Below are 20,998 nucleotides of genomic sequence, written 5' to 3'. Positions count from 1 at the left end.
GCCACATAGATGTTAAAAAGTGTAGGGCTCAATGAAAAGCCCTCAGGGACCCCACAGTGCACAGGTTTAGGGGCGGAAAGAAACTGACCCAGTTTCACTCTCTGTTCCCTTTCATTAAGAAAGGAGGCAAGAGGACCCAGGGGGGGGGGCCCCGACACCTATCTCCCTGAGACAAGACACCAATATAGATGGAGACAGAGTGTCGAAGGCCGCTGTGAGGTCCAACAGGACCAAAAGAGTGGTTTGGCCCTTGTCAACCTGAGAGCGAATATTATTAACAACTGCAGTAAGAGCAGTTTCAGTGCTATGATGTCTCCTGAAACCATGTTGGGAGCTATCCAAAAGGGCAAAATCCCTGAGGTAGGTGCTAAGATGGAGATTAAGATAGGACTCCAACATCTTTGCGGGAGCGGGAAGTAGGGAGATGGGGCGAAAATTCTTCAAGACATCTGGGTCCAGAGCAGGTTTCTTCAGGAGCGGTTTTACAACAGCCGTCTTCCAAAGGGAGGGAAAGACTCTCTCCAAGATGGCACGGTTCATAACCTTCATAAGGGGTGGAATAACCACTTCCCGGCAGGCTTTCAGTACTTTAAGCGGGCAAGAGTCTAAGGGAGAGCCCAACTTAATATTGTCTAGAAGCTGAGACATAATCTCAGGTGATAAAGAAGGGAAAGACAGAAGCTTCTCACCAGGCAGACTATCGACCCCAAAGGAGGCCAGATGATTAGGAGGTCCCATGCAGGAGTTAAGAGATTCAAGCGTGACATAGATATCCAGGATCGTTGTATGAAAAAAAGGCAGATATGTTATTGCACAGATCCTGAGATTCCACTATTGAATCTACTACCTGAGGAGAAGTTAAAGAATCTATGACCTTAAAGAGATCTCTAGGAGAGTTAAGGGAGGCAGTAACTTTAGAGAAATAAGCTCTGTTTTCCTCCACGATAGCTAGCTTATACTCCTTAGGCATAGTTTGTGTTGTTCCTCCTCCAAGGGATCAAGATGGGCCCGCCAAAGCCTCTCCTGTTATCGACAGCAGTGTCTCAGTTGTCTGAGTCTATCTGAATATCAGGGAGCCGAAGGACTCTACCTTGCTGAATAGTGCTGTTTAAGAGGAGCTAGGATGTCCATTGCTCCTGAGAGAGCATGCGAGAATTCCAGAGCAGCTGAATTAACATCCAGCGAATCGGCGAATGCCAGCTTATTCAGATAGGAAGAGAGTACTTCATTATTGATAGATTTAAAATTCCTTCTTAAAGTCTGCCAAGGGAAGTACATGAGGTGAAAGCGACCATCTGATAGAGACTTCCAGCCACATATTCCTTACCTTAGAATTATCCTTATGCGTCAGGTTGGATCCAGAAATTTTTTATGAGCAGTACCCCTGCTCGCTGGTAGGTGGCGTTGATCAGCCCTGCCTGCAAAAACAACAAGGTGATGGATGAAATGCTTGAATTAATCTCATCCACTGGCAATTGCTCAGGCTGTATCCCAATCCATTGTTTTTGCCCAGCATGCCACCTCAGTTTGGATCCAGCCATATGCAAATCAGTCTTAACACTGTTCCTTAAGGGAACAGTTCAGCCCAAACTCGCAAGGTCCTTCCTGAACCGGAACATAAGCAGCACAGGGCCGGGCTCTCCCGCATTCGGCTCTTGTGGCATCATCGGCGTTGTATGCCGCTGGAAGTGACATGCACGGTGCCTATAGATACACAGCCCCAGCGAGCTGACATTACTTCTTTTCTTGCTGAGCCAGTCAGTGCAGATCTAGAGAAGAGCTGCACCCAGTCACTTTGTGACTGACCTTTTATTGATGAATTGTTTGAGACATTGTCTCCTGGTGTGGGTTATGTTAGCAAGGAAGGCTGGTTTTAAGCCCTGTGCTACCTGGCACCAGCAAATGTTGGTGACAGACCCACGTCTCATCTATCTGTATTGTCTTAAGCGTGACCAAGACCTGCGTCGCTTGTCACTCCATGCACCCCACGGCCTTGGGAGAGCGGTCCCTCAAGCTCATTGCAGCTTGACATGCGATGCCACGATGGTCTCAGTCCCAGTTGAGAAGAAGGTCCCTGGATATGCTGCGGAGCCATCAATCATCGTTACAGTCACTGTTGTCAGGGCATCGGCTAAGTCCCACAAGAAAAAGGACAAGAAGTCAAAGAAGTCATCAACTTCAGTCCATCCATCAGTGATCTGACGAGACGAAGGATCGTTGGGCACTCAAGGCCTAGATCTGCAGTTGAGCCTTCACCTGGGCCATCCCCGCAGCTCCACATGTTTGAAGGAGCCGTAAAGGTCCCGTCCAACTCCACGAGTTTTATGAGGGCATGCACCTCATATTTGGGCGGCCTGTCCCCGCTTGTACACCCTTGGGCTGCTCGGGTTTGGGAGGGGCCTCTACTGGTTTTCCGTCAGCAGGTTAGTCCGCAGCACCAGTTTGGTCCCTTGGATCTGTGGGCGGAAATTCCAAACTGCTGATGTCCCAGGCATCAATGCCCCCATTCTCATCCCTAACACAGAGCCAGATGAGAGTCACTGGACACCAACTCCGGCTTCAACTTGAGCCATTCCCTCCAAGCCAGACCTTGAGCCCTAGTTCTATGGGCTAAGACTTGGGGAAGATCTGGAAGCATCATTGGATCCTTATAAATCCCAGTCCCTTGACCTAATGAGGACAACTGGTGCAATCTGCCGGAGGCCAGTGGTTTGGATATGTCCCCAGATACAGGCTTGGTCTCCACTACTACTTTGGCTATGGAGAAGGAAGCCTTATTTGCAATGGTGGCCCTACGTGGCTGTCAAAACAAGCATCTTGATGAAGGTGCTTCATCCGGGAGTCACCCTACCCAAACCGCTTCTCCCATTTAACAAAGCCCTCATGAACGTACCACTCGATCCAAGCCCTGCGCAGGGGCTCCTGTGAAGAGGACACATACATTCCCAAACCTCCATCATCCCAGGGGACCCCAACTTCTTCACCCTACCACTCCACTAGACAGGGACTCTGAGAGGCTGAATACTTTGGGAAAGAAGATGTTTTCTTCCACCAGCCTCTCTCCGCCATCAGTGAACACCATGTGCCTTTTGGGCTGATACTCCTCCTGCTTTGAGACTCAGTTGCGCTGATGATGTCAATGGTTTTGAAGGCGGACCAAGCCATACTCTCCCAAACTATTGCTGATGGAGCTAAGTTCAGCATATGCTGTGGGCTAGATATGCCTGACTCACTAGGCAGGGCAATTTCATCGATGGGACCCTTAGGCACCATGCCTGGTTGAGAACCACTGGCTTTTCTGGGGCTTTCCAAGTTTTGCTCTTGGTCATGCCCTTGATGGCTCCTGGCTCTTCTGCAGAGCTACGGCCAGGTCCTTCGGCCTTTCCATGAACCCTCGATAATCCCAGCCATGTCTCTCCCCATCCAGCCACAACGGCAAACGAGCTTTCCAGCCCCTGCGTGGCCTAGGATGCGGTGCCCACAGTCCCAGTGGGTCAAGCAGCCAGAGGCCGGGCCAGTCCACCACTTCCCTGGCAGTCCCAGCCTCAAATCCTCTTTAGTTTGTCCTACAAGCATCATGGGCACATAGTGGGAGGCATGATGTACCGCCACCTTCATCACTAGAGGTCGATAACATCTGACCACTGGGTTCTCCAGACTCTCCAATGGGGCTACTCCCTCCCCTTCATGACTATCCCTCCTCCCATGGCACTCACTTGCGACAGTTTGATGGAGGATCATCTTTCTTTACTCTGCCAGGAAGTGATGGTTCTCATGGCCAAGGAGGCATAGAGAGGCTGCCAGTAATAGAAGTAGGTTGTGTTTGTTATTCCTGCTACTTTCTGGTGACCAAGAAGGATGGAGGTCTCCGTTTTACTCTAGACCTGCAACCTCTCATTTCTTCCTGAAAAAGGAGAAATTCAAAATGCTCACACTCACTCAAGACTGTTGTCATTGGACATGGAAGACTAGATGGTAGAGTTTAAAATTTGTGTCCGGCCTGCCCACAGACATTACCTGTGGTTCACAGTAAGTCACAAGCACTTTCAGTTCACCGTACTAACCTTTGGCCTTACCAGTGCCCCTCGGGTGTTCACTATGGTGATGGTAGTGGTTGTAGATCATTTGGGGAGATCAGGTGTGCCAGTCCTCCCCAATCTCGACGATTGGCTGTTGACAGCGGGTTTGTCCCAAGTAGACTTCTCCCACCTCCAGACTACGGCGTACCTCCTCCATTCGCTGGGATTCTCTATAAATGTGCTGGAGCCTCACCTGATTGTTCTCAGACGTTATCTTCAATCAGAGCTGTTCTGGACACAGTACACTTTCAGGCTTATCCTCCCAAACGGTGAGTCCAGGATATTCAGGCTATGATACTGATGCTTCAGCCTCTATCCTGGAATCCATTAGACTGACTATGAGGCTTCAGGGCCTCATGGAATCCTGCATCCTGCTTGTGATGCATACCTGCTGGCATATTCAGGTTTTGCAGTAAGACCTGAACCTCCAGAGGGGGAAAGCATCAGGGAAATCTCACCAGCATGGTCCAGATTTAGGAGGGCACTGCAAAAAATCTGCAGTCGTGGGGAACGAACCACGATTGGGTCTGCGGCAGACCCCTACCCTTCCTCAACCAGATCTAATAGTAGTGACAGATGCGTCACTCCTGGGCTGGGACGGCCATCTGGGAGAAGTGGAGATCAGAGGACTCTGGTATTTGGTGGAATACGGACTCCACATCAACCTTTTGGAACTCCGAGCAATCCAGCTGGCATTGAAAGCCTTTCTATCCTCCATTAAGGAATAGCTAGTGCAGGTGTTCACGGACAGCACCACGCCATGTGGTTCTGCAACAAACAGGGCGGGGTGGAGTTGTGGACCATTTGTCAGTAGGCCCGACTTCTCTGGATATTTCTGGAACATTAGGCATTTCCCAAGTGGTTCAGCACCTGATGGGTTCTCTGAACCCCAGAGTGGACACACTCAGCTGAAGATGCCGAGTGGATGACAAATGGAGTCTCCATCCAGAGGTTGTGCAAGATCTCTTTCAGCTGTTGGAAGATACTTGGTTAGATCTGTTTGCCACCTCAGAGAATGTGAATGTCAGCTGTTCTGCATGCTGGAGTTTCCAACGCAGTTCTCGCTCAGAGAAGCTTTTCACAACAAGTGGAAGTCAGGGATCCTGTGCACCTTTCTGCCCATACCACACTAGCCCAGAGTTCTCAAGAAGATCAGGAACATCCTTGTGGTTTCCGACTGTGCACAGAGAGTCTGATATCTCGATCTTATAAGCATGGCCATAGGTCCTCAGATCAGACTGCCCCTTCAAGAGGATCTCCTGTCACAGCAGAAAGGAAATGTTCTCCACCCGAACTTGTCAACACTCTGCCTTCATGCATGGAGTGAGCGGCTACAGTTGACAACTTTCGACTTTCTTCCTGAATTCTGTAATGTTATCTTTGCAGCCAGGCATCCCTCCACCAAGACAGTATATGACTCCTGTTGGGGCTATTTTGTGGCATGATGTGCAGAAAAACAGATTGATCCCATTTCTGCTCTCCTCTCTCAGGTCCTTCTGTTTATTCTTTCTCTTGTGCAGCAGGGGTCTGCTTTGGGCACCTTAAAAGGTTTTCTTTCTGCCATTTTGGCATTTCAGCGGTTGCCAGACCAGCCATTCCTTTTCAAGTACTATATTGTACATGTGTTTCTGAAAGGTCTCTAAGACTTGTTCCAACCATCTCCTTCCTTCATGCCTCAGTGGGACCTAAATTTAGTCTTGACTTTTCTAACATGTGCTCACTTTGATCTGCTTCATAACTGCACTAGTAGGCTCCTTACTTTCAAGACAGCCTTTCCAGTGGCAATAGTATCTGCCCGGAGAGTCAGTAAGCTCCAGGCTTTGTTATCCAAGCCTTTTTATGTCAACATCTTCCCAGACAAGCTGTTCCTTTGCACTAGAGCGTCCTTCCTACCAAAGGTCTCTTTAATGTAGGCCAGGCCATTACACTGACTACCTTTTTCACACCACCTCATCCCTGTAATAAGGAGGAGCAACTCCACTAGCTGGCTCCAAAAAGAGCGTTGTTCTACCTTGACCGCACAAATGAGTTCTGGGTAGACAATCAACTCTTCATTGAATATGCAGGAGCCCAGAAAGGGAAGGCGATACAGAAATGGATCATCTCCCAAAGGATTGTGCTCTGTACCAAAATATGCTATGCGTTGACCAAGAAGCAACCCCCTGAGGGCTTGCATGCTCATTCCACCAGAGTCAAAGCTGGGATCACTGCTTTAGCAAGTAGTCGGGAACATCTGCCGGGTAACACTGTCAGCCTCTCTGCACATGTTTACTAAGCACTACTGCCTGGCCAGTCAGGTCCATAGCGATAGGCACTTTGCCCATTCAGTCCTTCTGGACTTTTTAGTGTGAATTTGCTCCACGTACCCACCTCTGGAGAGGTATTGCCTGGGTATCTAGTGTAAGGGAAGGAGTATTTGGCTAAAAGTCTCTATCAGATGACCAAGTTACTTATCTTTGGTAAAGCCTTATCTGGGAGAAACTCTATCTAGACGTAGATTCCTTAACAACCCTCTCATCCACCCCACTCTGTGAACATATGATAGACTTAGGGCTGTTTCCCCTTTCAGGGCCTTAGTTTTACACACCAGTGGTCAGTGTTCTTCATGGCTATGCACTTCCGGCTTGGAAAGTCATCAAAAATAACTAACGCAGCACACTTGGGTGATGCCCATATAGGCACTGTGCACATCACTTCCTACGCGGAAGATGCCACACTTGGAGATAATTCTAAGCTAAGGAATCTGCTGCTATATAGAGTCTCTAACAAATAGGCCTTTAACAAAGGTAAGTAACTTGTTCATCATGATGACTAAGTCTCAGGTGGAGCAGTCCTCCATATTCTAACTGAGGCATGAGGTGGGTAATGGCACATTTTCCCATTGGATGCAAAGCTATAGTCTGTGATGGAATGGGAAGTGACTTCTGCCCACAATGAGGTGAGGACATTTTTAAAATTAATTGTGTATTACAAGCAGTTTCTGGCTAATTTTGGAACTAAAGGTGCCCTATTGATTGTATTGACAACCAAGTAGCAACCAAGGAATGTGATTTGGACTGAGGAGCATCAAAGAGCATTTGAAGAGCTGAAGAACGCACAATGCATTGCATCAGTACTGATAGCACCTGACTACAGTCATCCTTTTTTTGTAGAGACCGATGCCACTTGACAAAAAAGTTGGATCTGTGTTAGCCCAACTGGATGACAAAGATAGAGAACATCCTGTGGCCTTCATTAGTAAGAGGTTACTACCTATGGAAAGTAACTGGGCAGCTAAAGAGAAAAAGTGATTTTGGCTACTGTGGGTCATGCTGAAGTCTCACCTCAACTTGTTTGGCACGAGGTTGGTAGGGTAAATGGATCATAAGTAGGTTATTGTGTTTTCGGTTTAAACCTATAATAACTGATAAAGCCCTACCAAACAGGAAATAGTCCTCATCAGTGTAAACATATAAGCTATGTTATAGATTTTATAAAGCACAAAAAATACCCTGAAGGTTGTCCTGGTACAAAAAAAAGACAGATTCCCAACAAAGAGATGGTCAGAGGCAGAACCTGGAGCGGCGAACAGTTGCTGTCATAACAAGGATATTTCTTCTCAAAAAATGGATGATTCAAGTACTCAATGCCAAAGAGCCACGTTTTTAGAGCTTTACTGACTTGAGGCAGAGAGGAGATTTTCTGCAGATGATCAGAAAGCTCATTCTGCAGCAACTGGAGAAAACCTTTCCTTCTGTACAGCACTGAGTGATCCATGGTAGAGCCAGCAGGTGTGAGTCAGAGGCGTGCAGCAGAGGAATGGAAGTGTACCTTTAGAATTTATCAGCCAGAGAGACTGGGTCAATTCCATGAGCTGCTTTGTATATGAGGCAGAGTGAATTAAACTTAACTCGCTTTTCAACTGGAAGCAAGTGCAGATGTTTTGGAGCCTCTGAAGAGGATGACCAATGAGGAAGACCCAGTATAATCTTGGCTGCCACGGCCTGAATGCCTTGCAATTTCCTAATTAGTCCCTTATCTGCCCTCAATTGGAGCAAATTGCAGTAATCCAGGCCACTCGACCACCACCAGATGGACCTACTTGAGAGGAAAAAGAAGGGTCTTCTTCAAGACCTTATATAAAGAATGACAAGTTGAAACCACATGATTCACTTGAGCCTTCAACAAGGCTGTGTGCAAATTAGATGCCTAGTTATTTGGCAGCCTTTACAGGAGCTGGATGTACCGTCCAAACAGGGGGCCAGAAATTGAGAGGTAGCATACTCGGGTATGTCAATGGTATAGCCACGGAACCTCTATTTTTCCAGAGTTAAATTGTAAGGCATTTTTCTGCAATCAACTAGAGACCGCTGTCATACATCTGTGAAAAGGACCAACGGGATCAGTGCTAGCACTATCTGCAGTGACAACAGGCTGAGAGTTATTGGTTCGATTCGTGCATCGTACATCAAAAGATGTATGGGCATATGCATCATTCTAAATACCGGTCACAAAGGGGCAGATTTGCGGAATCTGTCCCTTTGCGACCGGTGTTTTTGCATTTGGGATGCATCCGCCCAAATGCAAATTCGCACTTTAAGTAATTGCAAAATTTGCAATTACTTAAATTGCAAATGCATTTAGGGAATTGCAAATTGTGATTCCCTAAATGCAATGCATGATGCAATATTAAATTGCGATTTCGCAATTAGGGATCGCAAATTACCATCAATTTAAAGTTGATGGTAATTTGCGAAAACTTTGAAAAATGCCCTAAAGGGCATTTTTCAAAGTTCCATATTACACACACACACCCTTGGGGCATGTGTGTGCGCAACATGTGGTCACATGGCAATTGGCCCTTAATATGTTCCAGAAGAGGACACATGTCCAAAGTAAACAGAGTAGGGCTAAGTGCAGAGTCGTGTAGCACCCCTTGATGCAAGACTTTAACATCAGAGAAGGAAGGCAAATAGACCACCTGTCCCCGACCTATCCTCGTGCCAGTTCCCCCTGTGATAGTTCTCCTGTCCAGCTTGCCTACAGTCCGCTACCCTCTGCTACATATTTACCTGCTGCCCTCTGTTTGTACCTCTTCTGCTCATTTATTGGTCTATTTTGCCTTTTCCGATCGTTTTTCTTCCCTCTGTTTTGTCTGTTTCTGCTTGATCTTATGCCCTCCATTTGTCCTTTTCTGTTCGATTTTCTGCTCTCTGTTTTGCCTTTTCTGCTTGTGTTTTTGCCTTCTGTTTTGCCCTCTTCTTCTCTGTTTTGCTTTTTTATGCTAGCTTCTTCTGGTTACTTCCCTCCTCCCACCACACAGCGCCTTGCCCTCCCACAGGACCTACTTAATGGAGGCCGCAATGTGACCCCATTGAGCAGGTCCTTCTGCCAGCTCCTTGTGCGACAGTTCTCCTGTCTAGTTTGCCAGCTGTCCACTATTGTCTGCTGCCTGTCTACCTGCTGCACTCCCCTGCTCTGTTTGCCTTTTCTTCTTGTTTTTCTGCCCTCCGTATTTCTTGCTTTTCAGCCCTCTATTTAGCCCTTTTTCTCGTTTCTCTGCTCTCCATTTTGCCTTTTCTGCTTGTTTTTCTGCCCTCTGTTTTGCCCACTTCTGCTCTATTTCATACTTTCTGCTCCTTTTTTTGCCCCGTTTTACCTTTTCTGCTCCTTTTTCTGACCTCTATTTTGCCCTCTTCTGCTCTGTTTTGCCTTTCCTGCTCGTCTTTCTGCTCTTTATTTTGCCTTTCCTGCTCGATTTCTTGCCCTCCGTTTTGCCTTTTCTTCTCGTTTTTCTTTCCTATGTTTTGCCCTCTTGTGCTCTGTTTTGGCGTTTCTGCAAACTTTTCTACCCTCTGTTTTGCATTTGTCTGCCCTCTGTTTTGCCTTTCTGCTCGTTCTCCTCCCCTCCATTTGACTATACTGCTCGTTTTTCTTGCCTTTTTGCTGTTTTCTCTGCCCTCGCTTTTGTTTTTTCAGCTCCTTTTCGGCCCTCTGTTTTGCCTTTTATGCCTGTTTTTCTACCCTCCTTTTTTGCCTTTTTTTGCTTGTTTTTTCCCTCTTTCCGCTGTTTCTGTCCGCCGCCCTTTCTCTCCTACCGGGGCTCCTATCCAGCTTGACCACTGTCCACTAGCCTCTTCTGCCTAACTGCTGCCCTCTGTTGTGCCTCCTCTGCTTGTTTCTTCCTCTGTTTTGTCTTTTTTACATGTTTTTTCTGCTCTCTGTTTGGCCTTTCTGCTAGTTTTTCTGTCCTCTGTTATGCCTTTTCTGTTTAGTTTTCTGCCCTCCAAATAGCCCTTTCTGCTATCCTGCCCTGGGTTTTGCCCTCTTCTGCTCTGTTTTGCCTTTTCTGCTCATTTTTCTGCCCTCTGTTTTGCAATTTGTCATCACTGTTTTTTCTGCCCTCTGCTTTGCCTTTTTCTGCTTGTTTCTTTCCTCTTTCCACAATTTCTTCCAGACCTGCCACAGTGTGAGCTGGCACAATGGAGACCTCTCACCACAGTGCCCAGATACCCCCAGGGGTGACAGTACTGCACTCTATGGTTGATTGATTAATTGATTGATTGATCAGGTAGGATCTACACCAGTCAAGGCCATTGTCTTTAATTCTGGCTTCCTGTAACCTATCCAGCAGAATGCTGTGGTAGACCCTATTGAATGCTGCTGAAAGATCTAAGAGAACCAGCACAGATGGTACAGCCTGGTATGCCAGCATCTGAACGTCATCCACCATGACCAGCACAGCTGTTTCAGTCCTGTATAGAGGGGGAAAGCCTCACTAAACAATGTTCAGCACCTGACTCTGTCCTAGTCTCTCCACTAACAATCCATACAAAACTTTTCTTAGATCCTAACCACAAATGGAAGTAACAATATAGGACAGTAGCTGGAGAGAACCGAAGCATGAGCAATAGGTCTTTTTTTTATTAGATGCGCAAATAAGGCTGTTTTTCAAGCGTCTGAGACCAGCCCGGAGGACAATAGTCTATTACATGCCTGCCTCAACTAGGGGCTCAGTGTGTCGGCCATCTTCTGCTTTTGAGACGGGGGCAAGGGGTCTAGTGAGGACCCAGATTTATGTCACTGGAATAGTGAAAAACTATGTTTCCAACATGGGTGCCCAGAGCTCCAAAAAGACAGACTGATTAGAGGTGGTGAAACTGGGGTTCTTTGAATCTATTCCTACATCTGCGTCCAGAGTTGGCATCAGAAGTTTGGACTGGCTATTATATCTGTCTCACTGAAGAGCATCAAGGATGGCCCTTATCTTGGTCTAATAAAAGTTTGACAGCCTATATGTGAGCTCTTGTTTGTATAAGATAAATTAGACACCCCCTTAGGAACCAAAATATCTTTCACGATCTGGAACATTTCCTTGCAGAATGTACTGCATTCATGATTTTAGGGGAATACTATGTCTCCTTTTCACAAGATGATCAATTGTTTATATTTCCACTGTTCGAATCTCAGGGCTACTCTTTCGTGCTCACTAAGCCACTGGAGTCAAGCTATCCTGGCTGAAGACGGCTGATAGCCAGAAACCGGTCCTAGGATGCTTGATTCCGGTCCAGGGAAGGCATGGCTTGGCAGTTCGGGCTGGACTGTTCCCATGATATGAGGCACAGGGTCCAGCCTGATTTGCATATGGCCATGTCTGAACTGGAGTGGCTTGGTGAGCAAAATAACGATGGATTAAACCCAGATCTGTGCCTGGGGGTGAATGTTTTGCCATTGTGCAACATTCTGTCCATCATCTTTTGTGTTTTGCTGTTCACCCTATGTGGGAAGGGTATGCCCAGACGTGGGTCCCGTGCTCACTAAGCCACTGGATTCAAGCTATCCTGGCTGAAGACAGCTGATAGCCAGAAACCGGTTCTAGGATGCTTGATTCCGGTCCAGGGTAGACTTGGCTTGGCAGTTCGGGCTGGACTGTTCCCATGAGGCACAGGGTCAAACCTGATTTGCATATGGCCATGTCTGAACTGGGGTGGCTTGGTGAGCAAAATAACGATGGATTAAACCCAGATCTGTGACTGGGGGTGAATGTTTTGCCATTGTGCAACATTCCGTCCATCATCTTGTGTGTTTTGCTACTCTTTCTAAGCGATACCAAAGGGGGTGATGGACGGAGCGTTTGAGCAAATCAAACATTCACCCCCAGTCAACTGATCTGGGTTTAATCCATCACCATTCTTTAGCCCACTCAGCCACCCCATTTCAGACATGGCTATATGCAAATCAGTCTGACCCTGTGCCTCATGGGAACAGTCCAGCCCGAACTGCCAAGCCATGTCTTCCATGGACCGGAAACAAGCATCCTGGCACCGGTTTCGGATTCATAATCCTCATCAGCCAGGCTATCTTGAATCCAGTGGCCAAGTGAGCAAGGGACTCACGTCTGAGCATACCCTGCCACACTTAGGGCGAACAAAGCGATAAAAAAGGGGATGATGGACGGAGCGTTTGAGCAAATCAAACACTCACCCCCAGTCAACTGATCTGGGTTTAATCCATCACCATTCTTTAGCCCACTCAGCCACCCCATTTCAGACATGGCTATATGCAAATCAGTCTGACCCTGTGCCTCATGGGAACAGTCCAGCCCGAACTGCCAAGCCATGTCTTCCATGGACCGGAAACAAGCATCCTGGAACCGGTTTCGGATTCATAATCCTCATCAGCCAGGCTATCTTGAATCCAGTGGCCAAGTGAGCAAGGGACTCACGTCTGAGCATACCCTGCCACACTTAGGGCGAACAAAGCGATACAAAAGGGGATGATGGACGGAGAGTTTGAGCAAATCAAACACTCACCCTCAAATCAGTCTGACCCTGTGCCTCATGGGAACAGTCCAGCCTGAACTGCCAAGCCATGTCTTCCATGGTCCATCATCCCTTTTGTATCGCTTTCTTTGCCCTAAGTGTGGCAGGGTATGCTCAGACGTGAGTCCCTTGTTCACTTGGCCACTGGATTCAAGATAGCCTGGCTGATGAGGATTATGAATCCGAAACTGGTCCCAGGATGCTTGTTTCCGGTCCAGGGAGGACATGGCTTGGCAGTTCGGGCTGGACTGTTCCCATGAGGCACAGGGTCAGACTGATTTGTATATAGCCATGTCTGAACTGGGGTGGCTGAGTGAACTAAAGAATAGTGATGGATTAAACCCAGATCAGTTGACTGGGGGTGAGTGTTTGATTTGTTCAAACGCTCCGTCCATCATCCCCTTTTGTATCACTCTTTCTAAGGCAGCATACTCCGCTCGCCACGTGCGTTCAGGTTTCTTGTATCTTAATTTGGCTTCTTTAACAGCAGGGGAGTGCCAAAGTGTAGAAGTAGTTGACCTGGCCTTGTGTCTTGTTTTTGCTGGTAAACCGTATCCACCATCCATTGCATTCAGTTTACATAATGATTGTAGTATCCTACCAATTCCACAGCAATATTTCAAGTATATCCCGTGGGAGATGCGTATTGCCGAGCTCTTGCCAGTGGCTTTTAATTTCCGCCAAGGACAATACTTATTATGTGAGACCATCTGCCTCTGCACATTTTTTCGTTTCCCTGACTTTAGTTGTTATGAGAGGATATGGAAAGGAACTAATGAGGGGTCCTTCCATACCTGCCGGATGCCATCTTCACAATCGATATGGTCTGCTGTCCCAAAAATCAAATCTACCATGTGTCTTTTGATAGGAGTAGGGCCAGACACTAGCATGTCCAGCCCGAATACTGACATCCCTTTCTAAAGCTTGACAACTTCGCGAAAAGTAGGCTGTTGAGGGATTAAAATCGCCCAGCACCATCAAGTTGTTATATGTCAGAGAATCAGATAAGACCAGATCCAGAAAAGGGTCGATGAAAGGGGCCTCGGAGTGTGGTAAAACAGCAAACCATTAAAAAGAGTGACAGTCTGGGAGATGATAGAAAAGCCCTGGGTCTCTACCATGGTCAAGCCGGTAGGTCCCCATTCACAAACTGTATACTGTACCTGTGAAATGAGGGTAACGCCACCTCCCAAACGATTAGGCCGTGCCCTGTGTATGATGTAATAACCAGCTGGGCAAACGTTAGTTAGCACAGGATTAGATGACTCTGTGAACCATGTCTCTTTGACACACAGGACCACAAGAGACCCCACACTTCTCAGTTCATGGAATTGAAAGGTGTTGCACGCTGCCCAGCGTGCATTTATCAGTGTGCATACGAAGTTATGCTGAGGAAGGGAGCTAGACCTTCCTTTACTGGTCAGAGTGGTTATTGATGTGTTAGCCTTCATTCAGACCATGCTAAAGGACTTATTAATATGGCTCCTCTTTACTGTCTTGGTCCGCCATTTTATTGTCACAGGGCACCCCTCCTGCAGAGAGCTTACCTTGGTATGCTCATTCCCTTAACTCATATCTCTCTTTATATCCAGCAACTGCTGCTTGGTTTGTGTTATTCTAGCTAGATGGTCTACTTCTGAAACCAAAAGGAAAGCATTGCTGGATCTGAGCGCAGATGGACTGTGACATGCATTGGCAGGATCGGCTGTGGCTCACCTGCTGCACAGACACACGGCTGTCTCCATTGAATGAATAAGGAGTGAGCGACAACTAGGCCGTCACTCCAAGATGGCACCCTAGGCGTGCCTCTGAAGAGGAATAAAAATGGCATACCCTTGCGCTATACTTTCCAGGCAAAACAGCCCAACAAAGAAATCCAGGTAAGAAGTGCCCCAAAATATCCCCCCTACCCCCAAGAAATGTTTAAGATGTGCAGGGGCGCAAGTTAAAAGCACAATATTTAAAAGTCAAATAAACGCTGGGTCTGGAATAGCACACACTTGGCTGGGACCTTTAGTTCTCACGTTCGCACAGATGTCTCCATTAAATGGATCAGGTGCGAGCTGGACTAGACCATCACTCCAAGATGATGCCATAGGATTGTCTCAGAAGAGGAGTACAAATGGCGTCCCTTCATGCTTTCCTTTCCAGGCATATTGATGCACAACACAATACCTCTAGGACCATAGATTCATGAATTCCTCATGCCCATGGATCTTGCTTTTATCCACAGCAAGTTCAATCAATGAACAGAAAAACTTTCAATTTGTTAACATTTAAGGTAGGTACACAGCTATTCAATCATTTTTTTATTAATGAACAACACAAAACTTACTTTTCGCTTAAATTTTTCTATTTATCTTATATGTTTGTTTTCATAAATGCAAATATCCTTCAATTTCATAACAAAACATAGTTTGGTTACTTTTTATGTTATGTTTGTACATACGATCTTACTGCAAAAAAACTTAGTCATTTGCAAAAAAGTTATAAACCACAATCAAACAAAGTGCATCTCATATATACAGTGAATACCACATTTTGGCATATTTGGTCATAATCCTACGTTTTCTGTCCACCAGGGTACAGCTGAGTGGTACTCCTTGGTAGATTTTACTAGGTGGTCCATAAAAAAGTGTAGGCTCAGAGAGTCGTTACGAAAAATGTTCAAGGTTTAGACCATTTAACTTTTTTATGGCTAAACTTTGAGTCCTTTTTAATACCCCTGTTTATTACTGGTGCTCTGAGTCCTGTGAAAGTGAAAGGTGAGTTGTGTGGATGTGCCGACGTGTTTCGACCTTCGTGCTGGGGACCAGGAGGGTTTCAAAGAAGGTCTTCCTCAGGGCTGGAACTTTGTGATAGGATTATCGTGATCTAGCGTGGTTGAAGTGCAGCGATTCAATGTTCTCCGTCTTGTCATGTGAAGTTTACATCTTGGTACGTTTTGGATCTTTGCTTCTTTAATTCTTCGGTACATCATAGTTTCTTTGAACCGGCGATGCAAGAATTCAGTCACTCGGTTTTCTCTTCTGGCGTCTCAGCTGCCTCGTCCAGGCATGCACAGCCCAACAAAGGAATCCAATGAAGAAATGCCTCAAAACATCCCCCCCGCAAAAGAGATGCAGCGGCACAAGTTCAAAGCACAATAATCAAATCAAAAGTCAAATTATTGGAGGGTCAGGAGTAGCACACACCTGCACACCACAAACTAAAATGCAATTCGAAGAAAGGAAAGTGAGCGAGAATGTGTCATTCAATGGGTTCACAGGAATGCAGATGGACATGTGAGATGCCAACCTCTCCAGCAGTGGGATTGGTTTGAGATAGTCTGATATTGGATGGAAGTGTATAGGGACAGAAAAGTCCCCTGCAAGGTGGCAGGGCAGGGGTGCATGTCCGAGTGCAGTGGCTGCATGGATATCTGGACTCCTGGTAATGAATTTTAGTCATGGGCGAGTACCCGAGGCACAAGTACAACAGGCAGCTTACCCATTTTATGTTTAATAGTAATCTGAAGTGTTACCTGTATCACGTGAGTGGTGCCTCCTGGCCTTCTCATGTTAAGTTGCGCTGTTGTGTACTTAACTCAACCTTGGTCTACATGGTAACTGTGAGTAGCGCCAGGCAATGTGTGATAAGTGTTGACCTGTGCTAAGATGTATGTTTGGCTCTGCATTGTAGATAGCATCAAGGCCTATGATTTCTGATTTGGACCCCAGGGCCTGGAACAGATAGTGGTGGTGCAACCCTCAGAGAAGATATGTGGATAGCTCAAATTCCTAAGTGCTGGTGTGAGAACACATACACTGAACGAAATAGAGCAGTACATCCTGTTTGCACATCAAATGTCTCTTTGATTACAGGAAGAGTTACTGGTCAGTGGGGCCTGGTCTCTTTAATAGGAGTGCGGCCTGGTCTTTTTAACAGGGAGCTGGTGAATCTGATAAGGTGTTGTAGGACCAGGATGATCGTAGAGCATATGGAAGATAGAGGAAAAGAACATGGTCAATCAAATGAAGCATGGAAGGATGGGAGAGAAGTCTAGTTATCCAAGGAGAAAAGTTTATCTTGTTCTCAATGTAACCTTGGTAACTAATACAAAGTATTAGTTGGATTTGGGTAGCCCAAAGGAAAAAAACAGTTGGACTTGAATTGGTAACACCTCCACTGCTATAGAAGAGAAGAACTCAAGGTTTTTCTAGCAAATTGAAGCCCTAAATTGAGGCACAAAAATCAAATCAAAGCGTCTGCAAATCCAATTGCCACAACAGACTGGATAGTTTATATGTTGGAACTTTATAAACTGAATGTTGGTACCAGGACATTTTTCCCTAGTAATCATTCTAGCCCACATGTCAATTTCCCATCTTCTGAACAAATAGTTGGCTATATAAACAGGGTGAAACCATTGGCCATGAGCCCAGATTAAATACTGATTGCAGTCGATAAGCGAAATTCTGGGCTGTGGGCCAATACATTGAGGCCATTATGTGCAGATTGTAATGATTCAGACTCTATCTCAAAAACCTGGCAGGGGAGTGTTATAATACCTCTTCATAAAAAGGGCAGTAAAATAAGCCCAAGAAACTATTGACAAATTGCCATCCTGGATGTGGTTGAGAAGATTTTGCCGGGGGAATTCTTGAAAAGCTTGAAATATGTATCAATAGGGCAAATATTATTTCTCTAAAACAGTCTAGCTTTACAGCTAACCAATATTACTACTACTAAATCCCTTTTGTGAATACCGAAAGTCATAAAGTTAGGATTTTGTCTCAGTTTAGTAGTAGTAAAGTTAGGAATCCTAATTTTACTACTACTAAATACCTTCTGTGAATACCAAAAGTAGTAAGTTTAGGATTTTGTCTCAGATTAGTTCTGTGAATCGGCCCCTGAGTTGTGGTCGGGGTTGATAACAGCATTATTCAGAAAAGTGCTAGTTGTTATCAATGTTAATGACAGAGAGGTGAGGTGGCATCCAAGGTGCTCAGCTTAGCTGAAGATGCAATGAGTTGAGGTCGCTGGCATGGAGTTTTTAAGGAAGGTTTGAACGGTTGTAGAGGGTGACGTAGCTGAGAAAAAGAGAGATCGTATCTGAAATAAACGTACATGCACTGCTGAGACAAGGGTTTGAAAGAAAGCCGGTAATTTGAAGAAATGGTAAGTGAAGGAAAAGGTAGAATCGAAGAAGCACAGAGTGAATTCCTGGATAGAACTGAATTTTTGAGATGCAAGGTTTGAACAGTGATGCAGGGCAGAAATTGCAGATATGCAGAGCTGTCGTCAAGAGTTGAAAGATGTCTGACATCTAAGTAGTGATCTGAGTAGTAATTACCTCAAACTCACGTCTTATTAACCTCTCTTCTCAGTTTCAGAGATTCTCCCTATGAACTGAGTGTCTTCTTGGGTGCATATTATCTTTCAATGTGGAACTCGCACCAGGTGTACTCCGGTGTTCAGCTGATCTTCTTAAACAACAATTTCAATGGCGGATACTGGTCACCTGGGGATCTCGCCCTGCTGAGGTTGTCGACCCCTGTGGATTTCACTGACTACATCCTTCCGATCTGTCTGCCGGCTCCGGAGGTCCAGTTCCCCAGCGGAATAAACTGTTGGGTCACTGGCTGGGGGGATGTCAGCAATGGAGGTGAGACTAAAGGAAATGTGATGAGATGCAATGTATTCGGGTGGGATATGGGAACTGTGAAAAAACTGCAAATCTGACTGAAAGCATAATTTCAACATGCATCATTGCTGGTAAGATATTTATATTTTATTTAAGGGTAAAATGCCCTAGTATACGTCAGTGACCCCACTGTGTAGTTTTCATCTCTTATTGGGCAGACTTGTGTGGTGCAACAAAAGGAAGGATATTATGTGGAAACTCACTGAACAGCACATGCACCGGGGTTCATGTTAAATTAAAATCTCCTTCTTGTTACTGCAATGACTGGGTTCTCAAGCTTGTAATCAATTCTACAATAGTATAAAATCCAGTCAGGGAGGTAGTTTAAAGATGAAAGTTGCTAAAAAGAACTCTAAGGGCATATGTATGAGACTCCGGCAGCACAAATCACAAACTCATATCTTTGAGGCCAAGCAAAGACCTTATGCGTTGCTTTGAATAGCCTCATAGATATGGAGTATGGTAAGGCAGCGCAAATCACTGCATTGCATTACTCCGCGCTCAGGAGGTGTTCCATGAAGATTGTGGTGTGTTTTCCTGCCCAACACTAATGGATTTTGACACTTCCACAGATTTACGGGAGAATGAAAATCTGGGGAAGTCCCAAAACATTAAAACTTTTTAGGCGAGGTGCAACGAGAAGAAATATATTTTTTAATAATGTTTTTCCTCTTTCTATGTGTGTTGCATTCTGCAACACACATAGAAAGAGGAAAACGCCTCTTAGGATTGTTTTTGTGCAGGAAGGTCCAGCTTCCTGCACAAAAACAATCCTGCATGCAACACAGGTTGCACCATGGTACCTGCGTAGGCACTAGAATTTTGGAACGACGACAGCGCAGGGGGAAAGGACAGGAAAGCACCTTATTGCATAAATGCAGTGCATTCCTGCCCTTTCACTTTGACGTAGGACAGCGGAGCAAGCTGATTTGCTGCACTGCCCTATGCCAAACCCCCATACATGAGTGCCCTTTTTCATGTAAAATCAGGCAGCCACGCTGTGACGATGTAATAAAGGTGTGCACTGACATCCTCATGGCTGCTTTGCACAACTGGCCTTTGAACAGTTATCTGAAATATAAAGCTGTAGCAGCTCTCCCACCTTTAAGGATTATAAGATCTCATTGCATAAAGGGCATTAAGGGCAAACTTTTAGGGCCTAATTATGTTAATATAGGATTTATTGCACTTGATAAAATCTGATACCATTGGGTTCAGAATTTATGGAGTGCCATACATTCTGCCTTTTCTGAACTTTACCTTTAAAAATAGGGCATAAGATGTAGATGTTAGCACTTTATGCACCATAATCTGCATTGCCCAGTATTTAGCAGGCATTTGCCGCCAGTAAATTGTGGGCAATCAGTGTTTGCTATAAAACTCAGAATTAATCAAATAAAGATTTAGACATTGTGCAACCATGGATTTGCCCGTCCGGAACCCATATTGTACATCTGTTATTATTCCATGGGTCTCTGCCCAGTCAGACAACCTATTCAACACCACTCTACCGAGAACCTTCGCTGTTACGTCAATAAGGGATATTGGGCGATAACAGTGTGGACTATTTCTATCCCCTTTCATGAATATCGGCACAATGGTTGCCGTGCACCATGAGGGAGGCATCTCTGTTGCAACTGACGCGTTTATTTCCCTCATCAGGATTGGTGCCCATACCTCTGGATTACCACGGAATATATCAGGTGGGAATCCCGTCTGGCCCCGGGGCTTTATTCTGCGTGAGGCAATCTATTCCTAATATCAACTTGTTTAAAGTAAAAAAAATAACGCCAGTTCTCTGAGCCTCAATCTGTAACTGTGGCTCGTCTCCTCTCATGGGCTGGTTATACAGGCCCTCATAATGAGCCGACCATTGCTCTGGTAAAATACTATGGGTCAGATACGGATTATTTGAATGTTTAAAACAGGGGCTTTTTATAACCTTCCAAAATCGGGTGGAATCCTTAATCTCAGCGGCCTCTTCTAGATCTTCCCAAGCCTTCGCTTGAAGATGGCGTTTCTGAGTCCTAACTGCCTGTTTGTACACTTTACGGCAGGTCATGATCCACCCTTTATCTCTCTGTGATTGTTTAAGGGACATCTTTAGGACACTAAGGGCCTTGGAGCATTGCCCATCAAACCATCTTGGTACGTCCCCGAGGCGTGTGGGTGCATGTGCATTTAAAAAGCTATTCACTAACTGCGCAATAGCTGTATATGTCTGAAGTAAATCCTGTCCCTGTGTATCTAGATTCAGACAGTTCTGTATATCCTGCTGACCTCTCCTAAAAAGGGATTTGTTAAAAGCAACTGTGTCAACCTGCGCCCATTCAGCTGTCTTCCTTGATCCATTGCAGAGATCAGTCCCCCCATCCGACTGTGCGAAAATAAATGCTGTTGTGGAGCAACAAGTGACAAAGTTACAGGATTAT

The 20,998-nt window shown here is 45.7% G+C and overlaps 1 protein-coding gene across 1 annotated transcript in view; it reads left to right on the top strand.

Moving 5' to 3' along the window:
- The window catches only part of LOC144768725 (transmembrane protease serine 9-like), a 1,077,753-nt gene that overhangs the window by 997,738 nt on the left and 59,017 nt on the right, over positions 1–20,998 (top strand). Inside the window, exon 12 of the mRNA XM_078652600.1 lies at positions 18,250–18,527. Within this exon, the coding sequence (XP_078508726.1) occupies positions 18,250–18,527 (278 nt within the window). The remainder of the gene's footprint in view (positions 1–18,249; positions 18,528–20,998) is intronic.

The sequence above is a fragment of the Lissotriton helveticus genome, chromosome 7 (genome assembly GCF_964261635.1).
Source record: "Lissotriton helveticus chromosome 7, aLisHel1.1, whole genome shotgun sequence".
Lineage (NCBI taxonomy): Eukaryota > Metazoa > Chordata > Amphibia > Caudata > Salamandridae > Lissotriton > Lissotriton helveticus.
This window is presented reverse-complemented; position numbering and strand designations above follow the sequence as displayed.